General features: G+C 36.4%; 1 protein-coding gene and 1 pseudogene across 2 annotated transcripts; one reads left to right on the top strand and one right to left on the bottom strand.

Moving 5' to 3' along the window:
* The first annotated feature begins 2,037 nt into the window (after positions 1-2,037).
* LOC120127173 lies at positions 2,038-4,571 on the top strand (annotated as a pseudogene).
* A 116-nt stretch (positions 4,572-4,687) lies between these two features.
* Positions 4,688-9,062, bottom strand: LOC120127174 (DAZ-associated protein 1-like). 2 transcript variants are annotated; one of them, XM_039145159.1, is made up of 15 exons: positions 8,986-9,015; positions 8,524-8,567; positions 8,171-8,315; positions 7,988-8,077; positions 7,652-7,717; positions 7,499-7,564; positions 7,316-7,401; positions 7,048-7,093; positions 6,876-6,930; positions 6,497-6,573; positions 6,169-6,304; positions 5,957-6,084; positions 5,771-5,875; positions 5,256-5,390; positions 4,688-5,103 (listed from the first exon to the last, which is right to left on the bottom strand). In XM_039145159.1, exons 3-15 carry the CDS (start codon positions 8,186-8,188, stop codon positions 5,038-5,040), a joined length of 1,074 nt encoding a protein of 357 aa, XP_039001090.1. In that variant the 5' UTR covers positions 8,189-8,315; positions 8,524-8,567; positions 8,986-9,015; the 3' UTR covers positions 4,688-5,037. The 2 variants fall into 2 exon arrangements, with proteins under 2 accessions (XP_039001090.1, XP_039001091.1); XM_039145160.1 differs by having other exon boundaries at positions 4,688-5,100; positions 8,171-8,567; positions 8,986-9,062.
* Between the last annotated feature and the right edge of the window lie 9,673 nt (positions 9,063-18,735).

Genomic DNA, 18,735 nt, shown 5'->3' with positions numbered 1-18,735 from the left:
ATAGATTATCACTAAATTTGAAGGAATAACACTAACTAAAGAAAATTACATATTAATAATCATATTTATCATTGAATTTAAAAGAATAACAATACATATAACCATAATTAATATATTAATATTAATCTTGTTTATCATTGAATTTGGAGAAATAACACTACAAACAAACATAATTATATAAACATAATCTTATTTATCATTGAATTTGAAGGACTAACACAGTAACACCATAAATAAACACAATGATATATAAATATAATCTTATTTATCATTGAATACGGAGGAATAACTTTTATTACTACATGCGAACTTTCAATTCTACGAATCTTTTGAGTATACAAACATATGACTTATACGAATCTTCAAGTATGTAAATATAAGACCCATGTGAATCTCTAGATATGTAGACTTACAAAATGTATCTCATGAATAACTAAAAGTTACTACATGTCGATCACCTGCTATGTCTTGAATATATTCTACGTATTATCACCAACAAACATGTGCTGATATACGTGATTTTAAAACCATCATTTTCCAAGACGTCCAATCAATATAAATGTTACTATAATTCTTGATCGACACTTATTTAAAATATTATAAATAATCATATAACAAAAAATAAATAAATAAATATATATATATACACTTCTAAAAAAGAATTAGACTCGTATTGATAACCTTCCAATTATCATCCACAATTATTATCTTTTTTCACCCATAGACAACACTATAAACAAAAACAATTATGTATCAACATGATCTTATTTAACATTGAATTGGAAGGAATAACACTATAAATAAGCATATGGGGTACAGGTATCAGCTAAAGTAAATGGTGAATACAAAAAGAGAGAAAATAGGAAGCGGTGCAATAATATGAGTTGGAATGGGAAGTATATCTCTCTTTTATATTAATAATATAGAAACAATAATGCATTTGATGTCTACATCCTTCACATATGTAGGGGTGAATCCACTGCCCGACCATCAGCAATGGATCAGCTGCTGCAAAATTTACTCAATGGACCACACTTTCATATTATATATTAGGCAAAAGGTACCTAAATTCCTTATATTTTTCAAAAGAAATTAATGTGAGTTTTGAACTATTTTTTATTTAATGTAACCTTTAAATTTAGAAAATAAAAAGATTTAACATAAGATTTTTATTAGCGTTTTTTGTCGTTGATCATTTCAGTGCTAGAGATGTAATAACCTACTTTTTGCCAACTCTATTAAAGCCGGTAAAAAAACGAAAACTTCAATTTATGTTTGAATTGTGTATATATAACCGATAGGGACCAAACCTTGGATCTGCCCTGTTTTGGATATGCTTCCAAGGTTTTGTTTTAATTAAGAAATGTAAATCATGTATTATAAAATTAGTTCAATTATTATTATTATTATTTTGGCAATTACATAGTTCAGTTATTGATTATTGAAGGCTGGGATCCACAAATAGTCAATCCTATAAACATAAACTAATATTGTGAAAATGAGCAAGATAAACTGAGATTAAATGCAAAACATTTCAATTCCTTGTATTGAAAAAGGAATAAACATAAGAAAATGCCAAAGTATGAACAATATGTTATATGTTACAGCCTTAAATCTGTATATAAAGCCTCCTTGTTCTTATTGATCATTGATCAACCATCTATGGATATATTCAGCAACGCTCTTTTTTCTTATTTTTTACTCTTTCCAGGTGGATTTTTTGTTGTCTTATTCGTGTGGATTTATTTGAATATCTGGGATTTCATTGAGTAGTAGGAAAGAATGAATACGTAGAAAACGATGAAATATCATTGTCTTTGATAGATACAGCTTTTAAGACTGTTAAAAAACGTTTAATGCAAAGTTCGTCAACATTCTTAGCTTTTGTATGCAATGATTTGATGCAGTGTTTTGGCATTTTTCAATCTCAAGGAACCAACACCCTTCATGAGGCTTGTCTTGGATGCAAACAAATCTTTGTACCCTAGAAAATGGGTAGCTTTCCCAAAAGGATAAATTAACCGCCAAAAAAAGATAAAATGAAGGGAAAAAAAGCTGTATAATTTAGCTACAAAGAACAGTAAATAATGTCAGCTTTCAAACAATTTCTTTCATTTTCTCAATGACCCTTTTGGACATCCTTGCCAGCAAACCAAAAAAACCAATCTTATTTTGTTCAAAGTTCAGCTCTTTGTGGGACTGTGTGAAGCTAAGCTGAAAGGGTAAGACTCTTGGGTTTGTTTCTGGTGATTTGAGAGAGTGGATGAAGAAAGGGTCAGTTTCTTTGAGCCATCTGGGTACTTTTCCAAGCCCAGGAGCTTCAGATTACCGCGATAATGGAGTGTTGGTGAGTCAAAAAGGTTGGAGTTCGGAGCGAGTTCCGCGTTCTTCGGTTAATGGTAATGGCGGTAGCAGAAGACATATCAGTGCTTCATCTTTGACACCTTTTTACAGTGGGAGGACGTTGCCTTCGAAATGGGAAGACGCGGAGAGATCGATTTGTAGCCCCGTTTTGGGTTATGGTGTTAGCAAGAATGTAAACTATCAGCGGCAGAGGCGGCCAAAGTCTAAAAGCGGGCCGATTGTGCCTCCGGGGATTGATTTCTACTCTAATTGTTCGCCTTCCATGAACTTACTTGATGGTGGAGAAAGCGGGTCTGTTCGGAATTTGATGGCGGGTTCTCCTTTTTCAACTGGGGTTTTGATGGCTGATGGGGTTTCCGTTCATTATGTTGGTTGTAGAGCTGCCGTCTCCGCCGCTGCACCCGGCGGATATGGTGTCGGCGAACGGTATTATATGTTGCAGGGTGATAGTAATGGGGTTGGACCCGCTATTATGCCTGGATGGTCAGATTTGGTTAGTGAGCCATCATTGCCAAGCTCTCAAGGTATCATTTGCTTCCAATTTCAACTTGGGCTGCTAATGTTTCATGGAATTTTATCTTCTGATCTGATTATGGAAGCTAAAGAACATTAATTAGGATAATCTAACCCCAAAGCAACCCAATTTTAAGATGAACTTCAAATTGCAAGTAAGATATTTAACAATCAATCCCAGTTATGTTAAATATGTTATCTGTAATGACTAATTGTGAATGATGTTCTTAAATATGCATATGATAGGGGAACTTTGAATCCAGAGTGCAGAAGAATCAGATGCTAGTTTTAGTTATGTTGCTCCGCTCTTCATTTCTCTTTTAATTATCCGAGTTCGAGAAACATAGAGCCGTAGAGTTGCTCGAACCTCGTATAAAATGTTAGCTTGAAATTGCATGTCTGTGGCTTGGAACTACTGATGTTGGAGCAAATTTCCAGATGAAAAACTCGATGAGATCAAGGATGCCGGAATGATGATCAATCATGCAGTTTCACGGAGGGATATGGCGACACAAATGAGCCCAGACGAGAGTAGCAAACACTCATCTCCGAGAGAGAGGTCTTCATTTGGCCATTCACCTCCTATTCTTCCTCTTCCTACCGTGGACAACATTGATCATCCTTCTAAACTGGACATCAGGGAAGTGCAGATAGACAAGCGAGCCACCATTACTAGATCGTGAAGAATTAAGAAAGGCAAACCAGACTTCGAAGACTTCTACCAAAACAATGCCCCAGCTCCTGCTTTATCCATGGATATCTCAGAGGCTTCACCAAGCCTTTCAAAGTATGTTTCTATAGCATTCTTCCTTAATTTCAGTCCTGCATCATCCAATTAGAACTGGAAGTTTCCAAAATACATGTTCTTCTTTGCTTAATAGTGTAGAATGTAATTTTAACTAGCTTCATTAGGGACCAAGATCACTACTTTTTTCATACAAGATTAGAGTTCCAAGAAATTCCTATAGTTGGGACCGCAGAAATTTCCAACAACATCCCTGGAATCCAAACTTAGATGGAATTAGTCTAAATTCTTTCATTCAATGCTAGTCTTTACTGTTCCGAGCCACATTGAGTTCCTAGATGGAACTGCATGATTTCATGGGTGCATTAATATTACTATCCAAAAGAAACTAGGGAAGTAGAGTGAAATAAAAGTTTCAGAAATATAAAGGATCTTTTTCTTTAAAAAAATCTTTTTAACTTTATTTTGCAGACTGCAAAGAGAGGAAGCAAAGATCAGTGCATGGGAGAATCTGCAGAGAGCAAAAGCCGAGGCAGCCATACGAAAACTAGAGGTTCACATGCACACAGGAACTCTGTTTTTTGGCAGTTTTTCTCTCTATATCCAGTTGTTTAAGCTCTCTTAAAATTACATTTTCTGTATCATACTATCAGATGAAATTAGAAAAGAAGAGATCAGCATCAATGGATAAGATCTTGAGAAAGCTGAGAACGTCTTGGATTAAAGCTCAAGAAATAAGAAATTCGATGTCAGGCAAAGAGGATGAACAGGCTCCAAAGACTTAAGCAAAGTTTTTCATACCCGCATGCGTTATTTCAGCAGTTGTTTCTCCTGCCATGGTTTCTAGTTTTTCTGTAAATTTGATATGATCTCCATGGGCTCAAATCTTTTCCACCAGGTATTATCTTAGCGATGGAGTCTTTTGTTTCCTTTGTTGTTAAAAGCCTGCAGATTTCTCGCCTTCCCTACTCTTTCATGTAGAGTATCATAGATTCAATGGTCCAGAGAATGCTGATCTCGAGCTCATGTTCTTGGTGGATATGATATTTTTTCCTTTTTTTTATAAAGTAAATAACATCTTTATGGTCGTCAATGTCCACTAACCAGAATACGTTGGTCCTGTATATTGCTTTACTGTTTCATAAGTTGGTGAAATGCCCATTGTGCTCTGAGTATTAAACAGAAGGAGACAAGCTTCATAGGTAAACAGTAAAACATTTGCATATATGCTTAACAATTGAAACTTGACAACATAACACTGACAGGAAGTTCCAGGTGAAAGGGTTGGTACCACACTGTTAAAAGTATGGCTCGCATGACGTAATCAGAATTACTGACAATCATATCAAGGTAATAATCGAGATTGTTCAAATGTTGATATTCGATAAAGATCTTCACAGCAATTCCATGGCTGCTTAGTAGGGCCGGTACCGCCAGTCTGCTCTCGATGGCCTTGTACTCCCAAAGGCATAACCCCACTGCTAAATATGAAATGCATAATAAGTAAACGGCTAAAGGAAGTTTGTTTTCCATACCAGAAAAGGTAAAAGTAACCCTGTTTCTGTGTAAAAATTATTTACATTTCCCAAGTTGTTTCCAGTATGTGTGTGTATGTATGTATTTTTATACTCACATCGTCAAAATGCATGCCTCCATACATCCTACCAAAGGGGCGCATTGGACCACCGAAACCTCTAAATGGTCCAAAAGGATTCATCATGAAACTAGGGCCAACGTCATCAACAGGAGTTGCTGAATCTATTGCCACCTGAAAAGCAAGTTTAGATGTAAAATGATCAGAGTTTAAAACATAAGTTGTGACATTCTGATTGCATGTCACGGAGAATAGAAGGTAGAAATAACTAAAACAAAGGGGCATTACTGTAGTGGACTAGGCCTGCTTGCCTATTTAACTATCTTGCAGTCATTGCAAGAGTTAATTTCGGAACATAGTTTCAGAACCCGAAAAATGGATATTATGGCAGGATAAATTTAACATATCATCAAAGCACTTGGCCTGTTTAACCTGCTATCATGCATAAATTCTTATGATCACGAATAAAAATGGAAGGGTATCACGAACCAGGCCTCAGATGTAACGTGGCAATAAAGTATGAGGCAAGAAAATAGAAGCTTTTTCCCATGTACCTGTTGTCCACAAATCTCATGAGACCTACGAGATACTCTGTCTGCAACTCCTCCTTCAGCAAAAGTTACAAAACCAAAACCTCTGTGGCCAGATCTCTTGGGGTCCTACATTATAAGAGCATCCAAACCTTCATCAGATGGCTTCAATTCATCTCTCCTTTCTACATAACATTTCATCACTTTTACCTTAGGAATATAAACATCTACTATTTGACCACATCTACCAAAATACCGGCGCAGATCATCAACAGTAGCATCCTGAGGGAGCCTGCCAACAAAAATCTTTTTTCCCATACCACGACTGTACTCCCCTCCTAGTTGAACATAAAGGGAAAAAATTACAGCACAAGTATAAAGTATTTCCACAAATCAAAGTTGCCGGTAGGAAAGGAACTTACTTCCATACATTGGGCCAGGATGGTCATACAAGGTAGGAGCACCAACTGCAGCATATCTAGTTGCAGCAGAAATGTAAGCATCGTATGCACCATATCTCCCCTGTGACATTCTGCCTGTGGGCTTGAAATCATCTTCCTAGCAACATAATATCAAAATTATGATATTATCCCTACATATATTGAGTATGTATGTGAAATTTCCAGGGGAATAGAATATGAAAACAAATTTGTGCTTTGTCCCGCACTAAAAAGGTCAACATTCAACCTTAGGGTGGTCAAACAGGTAAATTGTTAAAAACCAAAAAGCACTGGCTTCAATGTAACTTGCCTTGGGTGTTGCTCGATCAACAACGACGGTAACACCTCCTAATTCATGAGTATCAGCCATGAGATTCTCCACAGAACCTGTACAAGTAAAATAAGTATCTCACTGGCGGACATAACAAGAGAGGAGGAAAAGAACCAGTATATATAACTAAGTTCAAAGAAGTAACAGGTGATTATTAACTGCACAACTTGGATTTTCAATTGGAAAAACAGACAACAATATGGCTTGAAGAACTTTAGTTTTTTTTTTTTTGATAAGAAAAAGAACTTTAGTCCTGAAGACCCCAAATAAAATATCCCAAAGGTCAAACACAAGCATGCAACTGTTTGATGCAGACAATAAACTCAAAAGTGCTACGCCAGGAACAGGGCAAACTGACCTGGACTAGCAAAGGTGATAAAGCCAATTCCACGGTGAGCTTTTGAGACTTGATCCTGTGAAACAAATGCTTAATAATAATCTAAGGAAGTTTTAACAAGAAAACTACTACGTTTACATGCAACCATAAGCATAACATAGACACATGAACAAATACGAGAGAGAGAGTGTACCTTTGGCATGTACAAATCTGTTATCTCACCATACTCCTCAAAATGTCTGTAAAGAAGAATATACTGGTTGTTATGTCAATTCCTCACATAGCTGACAAAACAGATCATTATTTTTTCTTTACCCACTGAACATGATTAGACAGCTCAAACAAACAAAGTCATTGTTTCGTTGAGCTACTTGAGTAGGGTTGACAAACCATGTTCAGAGAATAACGAGCAAAGAGTAAAAAAGACAGCACAACCATGATCATATATTGCACTAAATTACCTCCGAAAGGTCAATTCATCCACGGAGGGTGGAATTCTGGCCACAAATATCCTGGTTACTTTCTTTGCAGGTGCTCTCATCTCCTCCTGTCAATATGACAATGAAGATGCTATCGATAAAAAAACTAGTTAACATATAAGAATTTTCAAATAAAAAGGAATCTACTGAAGTTTATGTTAAAACCTTTGGCGTAGCTATTTTAACTTCCAGCATTCTCTCCCCAAGAAAATGCTCTCTGGATAACACGCTCTGTAGAAAATGAAAACAATAATTATTTTATCACATGGTTTAAAGTTAAGGGAAAGAAAAAAAAAATGAGAGATGGTCATTGATTACCTTAGCATCACCAGCCGATGCAAATGTCACATAACCAAAACCTCGAGATCGGCCTGTGGATCGCTCCTATATAATGGAAAAAGAACATTGATATCAATGAACAACATAAGTAAACAAGAAAAGTAATTACATTTTTTTCAACACACCTTCAAAATAACAAAGCCACTAAGGTAAAATATTCAAATTTTGGGAGAACAACGAACCCATGCTAGTTAAGTGATTGAAATTACAATTTTTTTCTACATACAAAGGAATTATGAGTTTTCACAATCCTCCAATACAATACAATCATTGAATCTATACAGAAGATAAATGAGAGAATAAAAATGTGCAAACCTTCATGACAATACAATCCTCCAAATCACCATATTTACTCATATATTCCCTCAAACCTTCAGTATCCACCTCCCACGGGATTCCTAAAACCTAGAAAAGAAATCTAATCTAATTCAACAACAGCAAGAAAACCCATAACAAAAACTTAGTCTTTAAAAAAAAAATCAAGGACGGGAAACTAACCACGAGCTTACGGTCCATGGAGAAATGGAAGAATTTGAGCTGAGAAATGAAAATCGTTGAAATCTTTAACACGCTCAAAACAAAAGCTCTCTCCCAAAGATCCTCTCTTAAAAAAATCTCTCACACACCCTGTCTCTTCCTCTTCCTCTTCCTGCAAATAATAGGCACACGCTCTTTCTCAAGCAAAATCATCACCAAATACGAAATCAAATTGACCATCTTCATATATTTAATTTTTTATTCTTTTTTAAAGGAAATTTTTACTTCAAAAAACAGCTGACCAATTGTTCAGTAATCGAAGAGAATTATAGAAAGCTTCCGATTTTCAACTTTCCTTTCTGGCGCTCACTGACCTGACCAATCCAAACAAAACCCTATAATTTGCAGAAGAAGATCCCTCTCCGTAGGTGAGCAACGAAATCGAAAAAATCGAAAAATCGATACGAATCGAATAAAACGGTTTGGTTCGGTTTAGTTTTAAACGGTTCGGTTTTTAGTTCGGTTTAAAGGCTTCATTTTTTGATTCGATTCAGATTTTTCATATGGAACCCATTTGTTTCATATTGAACCGAATAGGTAATTTTTGTAAAAAAATTTATAGTTTCAAGTGATTTTTTCATTAAAAAATCGAAAAACCGAACCGAACCGAACCGAAAAATTTGAACCGTTAAAAAATTCGAACCGAACCGAAAAAACCGATTTCGGTTTTTTCGGTTTTTTAACTATTCGGTTTCGGTTTAAATATTGAAAAACCGTTTATTTCAATTCGATTCAATTTTTGGTAAAAAATCGAACCGAACCGAATACACCCCTACCTCTCCCTCCCTCGCCCGCTCCTGCCGCTTTGAGTCGTTAACCGTGAAGCCCCGTTGCGCGTTGGCTTCCAGTTGTTGCCAACTTGGGCTAAAGTTGGTGGGTTATGGCAACCATGAGCAGGCTTTGAATCCGTCCCATGTCTCCCCTGCACTTATGATGAAGTCCGCTAAACCAACTCGAGAAAAGGGCCCAGCTTCAACGAAATTGGATTGCGACATATATGTGTGCTTGTTGTGTAAAGACGAATAAATAAATACCATTAATTGAAATGGTAAACTGTCTAGACAGTATTCCAACTCTTAACCTATTTTGTTTAGGACACTATAATAATAAAAATTGATTTAGTCACTAACTTTATAAAAGATATCATTTTGGTCATTTGCAGTAAAATAATTAATAGAATTACTATTGTGTCCTATTTTTATTGATATAATAACAGTTTTAATCTTTAATATTCATATATTTTATTAATTCAATTCACATTCTAAATGATTTAATTGTTTTAAATTAATTATTAATGCATTAATGTAGAAAAAGCATATATGCCGAATAACGTAAACACATGTATCTAGGGATAGACACAGAATTTTATGTTAAGAGATAAATTTATAAAATTATAAGGGAAGATAAATTTTAAAACTTTAGAAAAACGAAAATAAATTTTCAATTAAAAATATAAAAAAAATTAAAATATTTTGAGGGTGACAATTCCCATCCATCCGCATGATCCATGCCTGCATGTATCCTTCACCAACACCCTCTAACCTTGCATCTCCAAAAAAAAAAATCCAACCAACCTATTAATAGTCTATTCATTTACTATATAAAATACCAATTTATATTAATTTGAAATCTTCTGGAGGTTTCTGCTACCATTTCTTCATTTATAGTCTCACCTCCCAAGAGCCTCTTCTCCAAGCCATTATTTAATATTTCCTCTTCATATGAATTTCATAAAAAAATAACTTACCCAGTTTTTCTTATAATAAATTCCAATGATGCTTTGAGAAATTAAATATAAATTTTTTTAAAATATTTTTTAAAACGAAAAAGAAACAATATTTTCAGAAGAATGCTTGTTAATTTGTGTACGTTAACACAACATGGAAAATGAATAAAATCCCATGGATATATATATATATTCCTGTAATAAAGATGATAATTCATGTTAAAAGGAAAAGAGGGTAGATGGATAAAATGATAGAAGAAAAGATAGAATGTGTCAGAGAAGGATCAATTCATGAAGTGGAATGAATCTAGACCTTTACGGAATGAATATTGTATAATATATATTAGAGAAAATAACATATATGATTTTAATCAATTTTTTTCGGATTTGCCAAAATGACCAACAAAATCGTAATGCGATCGCTAATTCGCAACGCGATCTCCATTATCGCAAATTCGCGTTGTATTTCGCGTTGCGATAGTTGAAAATCGCGTTGCGATGGTCTACAGTGTCGTTGCGATTTTTCCAATTCGCAATACGAATAAGTAAATCGCAACGCGAATTGGGAAAATCGCAATGCGATACTGACTATCGCAATGCGATACTTACTATCGCAATGCGATAATACAAAATCGCAACGAGATACTGACTTTCGCAACGCGATTCTGACTTTCGCAACGCGATAATACATAATCGCAATGCGATTTTCAAAGCGCCATTAGTATCCTGGCCAAGTATTTTATTTTTAAATTCCAAACATGAATATTAATATATTGGAACACTGAACCGTCCACAGTATATCCCGTAATCGCAACTCATAACCTAAAACCTAAAATCACAACTCAGTCCCATCTCCATCTCTCACTCTCTCACCCATCTCCAACGAAATCCGTCCCCATCTCCGGCGAAATCCATCTATCTCCATCTCTCAGAGCCACCCTCACAATCAGAAATGGAAAATCAACCAAATCAACCAACGAGGGTTAGTTTTTTTAATTATTTTCTTTTTGAAATTTTTGCATTATTATTAGGTTTTTTATATTAAAATTGATGATAAGTTTACTGGTAATTTCAATAATAGATTAACCATTTCACTTAGATTGCTTATTAAATCAACCGAGAATCGCAACGCGAAATGCAAATCGCAACGCGATTTTAGTTTCGCGTTGCGATTCTCTCGTTGCGATAGTCAAATTCGCGTTGCGATAGTCATTTTCGTGTTGCGATTTTCATTTTCAGAAACTATTCTTCTTCTGCAAATTGAAACTTGAATGAATTGCATTACTTCAACCAAAAAACAAAGACAAATACGAAATTCACAGTGTTGCAAATTTAAGTTTGAAGAATAAACTACTACTCTTTATGTTTATTATTGTTTTTGGTATATCTTCACAGTGTAGTTTTTGGTATATCTAACTTAGTATGTTTATTGTTTTTGTAGAACTTTTATTCGGCTCAATTGATCTTAAGAAATAAAGTCAGCCTGGCCAAAATAATTGCGTCGAAGCTTTCACCTGCACAAAGAAAAATGTTTGAGGATACATGCTTCGGGCCATGGCTGAAAGTACAACATCCCGGTGGAGATGCGATGTTGACACACTTGTTTCTTCAAACCATGACTAGCGATCTACCAGAGACTATACAACGTCGTGATGAAGAGATATGGTTTGATTTTCCACCGGCGTATACGTGTTTTGGGCGGGAGGAGTTTTGCTTAATCACCGGTCTACGCTTCGGACACGATGATGTAGGTCGGTACACTAGACACATTACCCGCCCATCATGGCTATCCCGGGTTTTTCTTGAGCTGGAGAGGCCGAATCTACACGTAGAAGACCTGACAAGATTGTTGAATAAGAAAGATGGTTTTACTCGGATGGATGACGTCGACGTTGTCCGAATATGCCTTCTAATTCTTTTGCATGCCGGATTTTTAGGCAGAGAGGCCAGACAACCTATTCCAAATGATCTAATCAAATTGGTAGAAGACCTAAATGCGTGGAACTTGTTTCCGTGGGGCTCGTATTTATGGAAAGCTACATGGAATAAGTTATCGTATGCCTTGGATGATCAAAAAAGTTTGCATGGCAATGGTTCCAAATACACTTTGACAGGCTTTATTTGGGCCTTTAAGGTAAGAATTTTTATATAATGTTTCCAAAATTATAAGTAATTATTTAACAATTACTAATGTTTGTTATTATATTGTTTGTAGATTTGGATATTTGAGGCCTTTCCCGCCATGAAGACATATGCAATAAAAACTTCAAATGATATTCCCAGGGCTATTTCCTGGAAGAGGAAACGGACCTTGCAATAGGAAGATTTACTACGGTATACGACAATAAATAATGTAAGTTAACATAAATACTACCATATGTTTATAAACAAGTTATCACTAGTACACGTTTAACTTTGTTTGAGCTTTTATATTGTTAGGAGGCCAACACTCCTCTACAGAGGCTGACACCCACGGAAGCTGAGCTTGCCACTGATTGGTGGCAAGCTAGTAAGCGTTTTTTTGATGGAACGGTTGATGAGCAGCCTCCACTTCGGGAGCCATCACCTCACCCAGAGCCATCATCTGATCGACCCGACTATACACCTCCACAACGACAACCATCACCTATTATGTCACATCATCGAGCCTCTTCTCCACCATCACCGCAAGATAGGCGACCGGAAAAGATGCCACGACGTTTATCTCCCTGTTCTCCACCTCAACGGGATGAGTTAGGGGAGTTACGTGATGAGGTCAATGCCTTGCGTGAGGAGGTCGGTACTTTACGCAAAGACGATGGTGCATGGCGTGTTGAGGTGTCTACATTACGCGGTGAGGTAGCCGCTCTACGTGAGATGGTAGCATCGTTACAGAATGAGGTTCATACTCTACACAACGAGGTAAGTTTAAGATTTTTCATACTCGTAATTCATTCGGTTGCTGCCAATACTGCTAAACTGTTTTTGTTAGTATTTGTTTTTGGTTTTGTTTTTGTCTTTTGGTTGAAGTAATGCAATCCATTCAAGTTTCAATTTGCAGAAGAAGAATAGTTTACTTTCGCAACATGAAAATGACTATCGCAACGTGGAAATGGCTATCGTATGCGAAATGAAAATCGTAACGACAAAATCGCAATGCGAAATGAAAGTCGCAATGCGATTTGTGTTTCGCGTTGCGATTTCATTTCGCGTTGCGATTTTGTCGTTGCGATTTTCATTTCGCATTGCAATTTTGTCGTTGCGATTTGCATTTCGCATTGCGATAGCCATTTCCGCGTTGCGATAGTCATTTTCGCGTTGCGATTTTAAGTTTCGTGTTGCGAAAGTAAACTATTCTTCTTCTGGAATGTTTATATATGTTGTCCTTTTAAATGTTTATATAAGTGCTTACTTCTGGAATGTTATCTGAGCATTTCGTGAACTATGATAGAATAATGACTTGGGTGAATACAATGCTAGTTTGAAACATATTTGTCTTTGTTTAATATCATGTCTGTTTATTTATTGATTTATGTATTAATTTTTTTTAGCGGCCCGATAAGGTGGAAGCTTTACGTCGGGTTTTCCTTGCACGATAGAGTTCACGCATCAGACGGCGTGGACGTGCTATTACGTCTCCGTTAACCCTAATGGTGCGAAGACTCCGCAAGAAGAAGCCCGACTCACCTGTCATCCCTCAAGAGTCCCCTCCAATCGTTCAAGAGGCCCCTATCCTTCCTCAAGAGTCCCCTCCACCGTTCAAGAGGCCACTGTCATCGTTGAAGAGGTCCCTCCCACCATTCCAGAGCCCGATTCACATGGGGTAATATATCGAAGTATTGAGAAACCCCCACCGGTTCCGGACATGATGGATGAGAATTGACTCTCGTATGAGTTACCGGCTAGTACCCTTCCGGTATCTGAAGTGGAGAGGAGACAACTACCGGAAACAATTGTGGATAATACCCTTTGGGCTAAGACCGCAGTTGATTTTTATCTACATGAGCGGAGCCAAGGGTGTTACACTGACATAAGCAAACTCAACGATGAATGTTTTTGTTGCTTGATCGGTCTTGGTGGGGTGTGCTATTAGGGGTGAAGACAGTGGCTATTCGATGGGGAGGTAAGTCTTATATTTGACTTATATATGATTTTGATTAATTTTTTTAAAAATTAATGTAATTCACTAATATATGTTTTTTTTTTGTAAAACAGCATATCGATGCGTGAGTGTCACGTCTTCTAATAATAAGGAAGCTTAGGAAAAATAAAAAAAATTTGCGATATACAATAATGCCGGCGGCTTTTCACGCAGTTCACTTGAAGAATCAACGAGATGAATCATTTTCATTGGGCAACAGACAAGCTAAACTTTATCCTGCATGGTGGGAGGTCGATAAGGTTAGTGTTTATTTTTTAAATTTTTTAAAGGTGTTCATAAATAAGTGCGCAAATAAATGAATTATTACTTATGATTGCAGGTGTTTATCCCTGTTTTGGAACGTCGTCATTGGCTTCTCGTCCAACTTCAGCTCTCATCCTGAAGATAATAGTATCAAGGGATGATCATTTGGCTAAATTCATGGATGATTAATTATTACTCATTCTAGACATAAGAAGCCAAAGAAGTTCTGTCACAGTTGTCAGAGAGAGACCGTCAATGTCACATCAGAGAGGGGATTGTGGTCCTCTCGTATGCATGTGCTTGGCGCGTTTGACGACGGGAAGCACAGAGTTTCTACCTCCCACCGATAGAGATAGAGCTGCAGTAGGCTTGTGGTTTCGGCATTATATGGCTAGAGCGATATATTCTAGACGCTGCCTACCTGCATCCGCGTTATGAAAGTATCCATTGTTAATTGGTAAGTCAAATGCAAGTTTTGTTAACATATATACTCCTTTTGGTTTGAAAATGTTTGGTTAAGTACCTATAATTCAATAATTTGTTGTTTATAGGTTTTAGATGTGTAGGAAGTCTTGTTTGAGCAAATGTTTGGTTTTTGCAGGTTAATCCTTAAATGAGCTGCGTGAAATGGATGTACGGGTGCAAAAGTTGATTCATTGATTCAATAATTGATGATGAAATAAGAATTATTATTATTATTTGATTGTTTAATTGATTTGTAAAAAATGATTTGTAAATGTTGATTTGTTTAATTGGTGTGTACATAATTCTTATTTGTGCTTGTTTAATTGATTGAAATGTAATAGTTGATTTGTTGATTTTCAATCTGCATTATGTTGAAGGCAAAACAGACTATCGCAACACAAAATTGACTATCGCAACGAGAAAATCGCAATGCGATTTTCATTTCGCATTGCGATTTTCTAGTTGTGATAGCCATTTTCGCATTGCGATTTTTCATTTCGAATTGCTATAGCCATTTTCGCGTTGCGATTTCCCCGTTGCGATAGTCAAATGAATGTCTAATAAGTGATAACAACTGAACAGATCATAGCAATGTTCAAACTCAAGTTACTAATACATACCTAACTGAAAATGTTAAAAGTGCACACATAAAATACACATAATACAACGTTTGCATTTAAAAATCACCTAAGTTAACAGTCACAAAAGGTGAAGCCGGTTGTGATTGGGATTTTGAAGATGATTGCGATTTTCAGAATCTCATTATGAAAGTCAGAATCTCGTTGCGATTTTGTATTATCTCGTTGCGATAGTCAGTATCGCATTGCGATTTACTTATTCGCATTGCGAATTAGGAAAATCGCAACGCGATACTTACTTTCGCAACGAGATAATACAGAATCGCAATGCGATTTTCAAAGTTCGCAATAGGTTTTAGTTTCGCAACACAAATTTTTTGTGTATATATCTACGCAGAAGCAACAACTCATAACCTAAATCCCTAAATCGCAACTCATTCCATCTCCATCTATCACTCTCTCCGACGACATTCGTTCCTATATCCGTTCCTACATCCTTCCCCATCCGGCAATAGGTCTTAGTTTCGCAGCTCGTTTGTTTAGTAAATTAATTTACAACCATGAAATCATCTAATGTTGATCATGTTTGGATAGATTTGTGTTTTGGAGGGTCATGGGAGAATGTTCATGGTGTTTTACAATATATGCCTTTACCCATGAATCTTCAACTAAAACTGTCATTAAAAAAGTTAACTTATGAAACTCTAATGTTACGTGTTTCAAAGAAATTGAATTTAGAGCCCCTAAGTGGATTTAGGCTATCTTATCAGAGGAATGGTAAAGTTTATTTGTTAACCGACAATGAAGATGTTGAACGATTCATTGCTTACATTAGTGTTTCAAGTGATGATGTTACATTGTATGTTGTTGAACCTAGAAGTAGTATTGTTAGGTCAGTAGCGGGTAGTAATCAACTAAGTTTTTCTCAAAACCCACAACCTTTCTCTAATCCAAATCCCAATAAACTTTCAGCACCAAATTCCGGTTTTCGTATTGACCAATTAGACGATGATGAGCCAAGAGAAAAATTGTGAGTACTAGTCAGTATTCGAAATTTGATCTTGGTCAATACCCGGACTTTGATATTGGTCAATACTCGGATTTTGATGATGTTTCAGAAGAAGAAACAGACCCTGCGTGTAATGATTTTGATATTAGTCAATACTCGAATTTTGATGATGAAACAACTGTTGCCGAGGAAGATGTTGTTGATGATAATGAGGAGTAAGTGGAGGTTGTGAATGAACATGTTGAACATCCATTCTGTAATTCATATAATCCTGAAGAAGAAAAAGAAGAAAAAGGTGTTGGGTGGTTTTCTGGCTGAGTTAATGTTTTTGAATGGCAGGGTATATCGGGGACATGAAATTATGACTGATATGAATGCTCGGTTCAAGATTAGTATATCATATTCTCAAGCTTGGAGAGCCAAATGTTATGCCTTGGAATTGTTGAGGGGGTCGCCAGAAGCATCGTTTGCCCAACTGCCGGCTTATTGTCACAATTTAAAGCTGAAAAATCCTAGGTCGGTAACTCATATCAAAACAGATAGAGATGGACGCTTTGAGTTGTTGTTTATCGTCATTGGTGCTGCAGTTAGTAAATCAATATAATTCTGTTGACTCATTTCTGTTAGTTACATGCATTTCACATTTAAATGATTATATTTCTTGTGTATATTATTTTGTAGATTCGTTCGTTTATTACTTGCATGCGCCCAGTTATTATAGTTGACGGAGCACATTTGAAAGGTCGATACCTTGGAGTAAACTTATTAGCAGTAGCCATGGATGCTAACAATGGGATATTGCCAATAGCTTACGGGGTTGGCAAATCTGAAACCTCTGATTCATGGACATGGTTTATGGGGCATCTTAGGGATTGCATAGGTCCTATTAGCAATCTGACAATCATATCCGATAGGGCAAACTCAATTGACAACGCTGTTAGAAGGTGTTTCCCAGATGCTTTTCATGGACTTTGTGGTGTTCATTTGTATAGAAATCTAAAATCAAGGTATGCTGGTATAAAAAAGTACAAATGGACATACTGGAAGGCTGTAAAAGCTTGTCGGGAAGTGGATTTCAATAAGCATATAAACTGTTTAAGACGTGTTTTGCCTCAGTGTGCTCAAACACTAGAAGATGTCGGGTTTGAAAGATGGTCAAGAGTACATCAACTTGGAGCAAGATATGGTTTCATGACGTCTAATAGTGCAGAATCAATCAACGCTCTAAGTCGTTATTCCCGAAAATTACCCATTACTATGTTAATGGAGTTTTTTCGAGCCTCTATTCAACAGTGGTACTACAAGAAAAGAAACCATGCAGGTATTATTTCTTTGAATTCGTAACTTATCATATATTTTACTAAGTATATTTATTTAAATTTACAGGAACATTGGAACATCGTGTTACACCATGGACTGAAAAAAAGATAACGAAACGTGTTGTGAAGTCAACGTCATGGAGAGTTGAACCATGTTCAAACACTTTGTTTGAAGTACTGGATAATAACTTAAATGGGCTTGTCGATCTAAATGCAAGGACGTGTAGTTGTATGAAATGGCAAACATCTGGTTATCCGTGTGGCCATGTTATAAAAGTTGCTCTTCATCTAAACCAAGATGATTCACGCACATACGCTATGGATTGCTACACTACAAAAGTATATCGACAGACTTATGCCGAGATTGTCTACCCTATTCCACATCCTTCTGAGTGGGACATACCAGATGACTTACAAACAGTTTTGCCACCAGCCATGGACAGAAGGCTACCTGGCCGACCAAAAAGTCACGATCGTATACCGTCTAAGGGTGAAGAGAAGAAGAGATCGACATGTAGTCGGTGCAAGGAAAGTGGTCATACAAGGTTGACATGTGGATCACCAGTGTCATCACAATCATCTTTTCCTCTACCAAAATAGGATCATCATCAAAATCCAAAGCTCATATGGTGTCAAGAAAAAGGCAATCAAATCGCAATCATCTTTAAAATCCCAATCACAACTGGCTTCACCTTTTGGGACTGTTAACTTAGGTGATTTTTTAAATGCAAACGTTGTATTAGATTTTATGTGTGAACTTAACATTTTCAGTTAGGCATGTATTAGTACTTGAGTTTGAAAATTGCTATGATCTGTTCAGTTTTATCACTTAATAGGCAATCATCTTAATGTCTATCGCAACGCGGAAATTACTATCGCAATGCGAAATGAAAATCGCAACGAGAGAATCGCAATGCGAAATGAAAATCGCAACGCTAATTTCGCAATGCGAAATGAAAATCGCAACGCGAATTTAATTTCGCGTTGCGATTCTCTCGTTGCGATTTTCATTTCGCATTGCGATAGTACTTTTTGCCTTCAACAT

This window comes from Hibiscus syriacus, unplaced genomic scaffold (genome assembly GCF_006381635.1).
Source record: "Hibiscus syriacus cultivar Baekdansim isolate YM2019G1 unplaced genomic scaffold, ASM638163v2 tig00110462_pilon, whole genome shotgun sequence".
NCBI lineage: Eukaryota > Viridiplantae > Streptophyta > Magnoliopsida > Malvales > Malvaceae > Hibiscus > Hibiscus syriacus.
The sequence above is the reverse complement of the archived record's forward strand: the minus strand, read 5'-3'. Positions and strand labels throughout refer to the sequence as shown.

Bases quoted from the DNA above. Each gene is read 5' to 3' on its own strand.
- LOC120127174 (XM_039145159.1), bottom strand. The intron at 7,402-7,498 runs GTTTTAACATAA...TCATATTGACAG, and splicing joins TTAAAATAGCTACGCCAAAG to GAGGAGATGAGAGCACCTGC. The intron at 6,305-6,496 runs GCAAGTTACATT...TTATGTTGCTAG, and splicing joins TTGATCGAGCAACACCCAAG to GAAGATGATTTCAAGCCCAC.